Source organism: Mastomys coucha, unplaced genomic scaffold, assembly GCF_008632895.1.
Source record: "Mastomys coucha isolate ucsf_1 unplaced genomic scaffold, UCSF_Mcou_1 pScaffold5, whole genome shotgun sequence".
In the NCBI taxonomy this organism is placed as follows: Eukaryota; Metazoa; Chordata; class Mammalia; order Rodentia; family Muridae; genus Mastomys; species Mastomys coucha.
The window spans coordinates 110,042,587-110,044,608 of NW_022196911.1; the positions used below are offsets into that span (position 1 = coordinate 110,042,587).

Sequence of the window (2,022 nt, forward strand, 5' to 3'; positions counted from 1 at the left end):
TCCATTTTCGGGAGCGCTCGAGGCCAGTTGACCCGGAGTGGTCTGCAGGAGCGTGGGAGCGGAGCGTGGGATGCTGACCGACTGGCTTTGTGGAGTTCGTGGTTTCAAGTGCACTTTGTTCAGGTGCTCATGAATGACTCCTCCCTTCCACAATCAGCTGGCCCTCTGGTCCTGCCGTATTATTTGTATCTCAGTCATGTGCAGGACAAATGGAAATAAGCCAGGTACAGTAGACTCTCGGCATCCTGTATCTCATTACAGTGATGGAGCTCATTGGACCACTGGGTACAGAATACCCCGGTGAGGCCATGGAGGCCTTCACTAGGAGAACTTCTAGCTCCCTCGCTACAGACGAGATTCTGATGACTCCACCTGGTACAGCTTCGATGGCATGGTGGCCTGGGTTTTGAAGGAAAAGGAGAAAGCTAAGGTCGTGCTGGTTTTGTTTCTGGGTTTTGAGGCACAGTTTCTCTGCCTTGGCTGTCCTGGAATTTGTTCTGTAGATCAGGCTGGCCTCCAACTCACAGAAATTTGCCTGACTCTGCCTCCCAAGTGCTGGGACAAAAGGTGTGTGCCACCACTGCCCGGCTGAGGTCATGTCTTTTCATAAATTCTTAGAAGAAAAGTCCCCATTTGTCCAGGAAACCACAGGATGGTTTTCTAGAACGTATTGGCTTCTCCAGCCTCACGGACCAGGTTAAGATGGAAGAACCTTATAAATACAATGGGTTGAGACCAGCCTGGAAATAATAGCAAGATCTGGACCCAGACAGGAAGCTCGAGATTCACGTTCAGCTCCCATATTTCAGAGAAGGTGGTTCTAGACTTTCAAAGGTTCACAAAGTCAAACATACAAGAAAAGAAAGAGTTCTACTCTGTTACCTAGCTTTCCGGTGTGATTGTTTTTTTCTTTTTGAAACTGGGTCTCATGTAGCCAAGGTTTGCCTCTCTACATAGCCAAGGATGACTTTGAACTTCTGGACCTCCTGCCTCCATGTTGAATGCAAACAGGGATCAAACCCTTGATGCCTGCTAAGCAAGCTATTCCACCAACTGAGCTATGGCCTCAACCACTGATTATTTGTTTGGTTAAAGAGAAAAAAAAAAATCACAGTTTAGGACAGACTGCAGGCTACCTCATAAAGGTTTTTTTTTTTTTTTTACATTTTACTTTTTATCTTGAGATGGGGTCTCACTATGCAGTCCTAGTGATCCACCAGCCTCTGCCTTCTCAATGCTGAGATCTAAGGTATGCACCACCACACCCAGCAGTTTCTTTTTGTTTTGTTTTGTTTTGTGTTTTGATTCTTTGAGACAGGGTTTCTCTGTGTAGCCCTGGCTGTCCTGGAACTCACTCTGTAGACCAGGCTGGCCTCTAACTCAGAAATCTGCCTGCCTCTGCCTCCTAAGTGCTGGGATTAAAGGCGTGCGCCACCACTGCCCGGCCCTTTTTCTTTTGAGACAGAGGGTCTCACTTTGTAGCCCTGTCTGGCCTGGAGCTCAGTACGGGGAGGCTATGTGCCTCAAACTTGCTCCAGTCCTCCAGAGTGCCTGCTGCATGCTGGGATTGCAGGCATGCATGTCCCTTCCCCCATCAAACCCTGTGTTCTCTCAGTTCACATTCCTGAACCTTAGCACAAGGAACTGCTCCCCCTGCCTCGTGGGCTCCCTTCACCTACCTAAGGTACAGGGTGGGCCCTTGAGCCGCAGGCCTGAGGCAGGCTCCACCTCTTCTGACAGTGGACCATGGGCTTTGCCTGGAAAGGGGGCACTAGACTGTTGCCAATAGAAGTTGTTGAGTCCCATGGCTGGTTAGCAGGCTGCAGAGAGAGTGAAATCAGGAGGAAACCATGTTGCAGAGACACTCTGTGTAGAACGGTCACCTAAATATCTGTATTTTTAGGGTTCTCTGGTTTGGGGGTTTGGTTTTTGCATTTTGACATGAGTTGTTTTGGGGGAGTGGCTTTGTTTTGCTGGTCCTAACATATCTTTTTTTTTTTCAATTAGTTCTTTGAGAAATTC

At 48.3% G+C, this 2,022-nt stretch overlaps 1 protein-coding gene across 1 annotated transcript in view; it reads right to left on the reverse strand.

Moving 5' to 3' along the window:
- Nucleotides 1-320: 320 nt before the first annotated feature.
- Cpsf4l (cleavage and polyadenylation specific factor 4 like) overlaps nucleotides 321-2,022 on the reverse strand; it is an 11,010-nt gene continuing 9,308 nt past the window's right edge. Inside the window, exons 8-9 of the mRNA XM_031352699.1 lie at nucleotides 1,680-1,820; nucleotides 321-399 (exon numbers count right to left, since the gene is read on the reverse strand). Coding sequence (XP_031208559.1) covers nucleotides 1,680-1,820 — 141 coding nt within the window. The 3' untranslated portion in view covers nucleotides 321-399. The remainder of the gene's footprint in view (nucleotides 400-1,679; nucleotides 1,821-2,022) is intronic.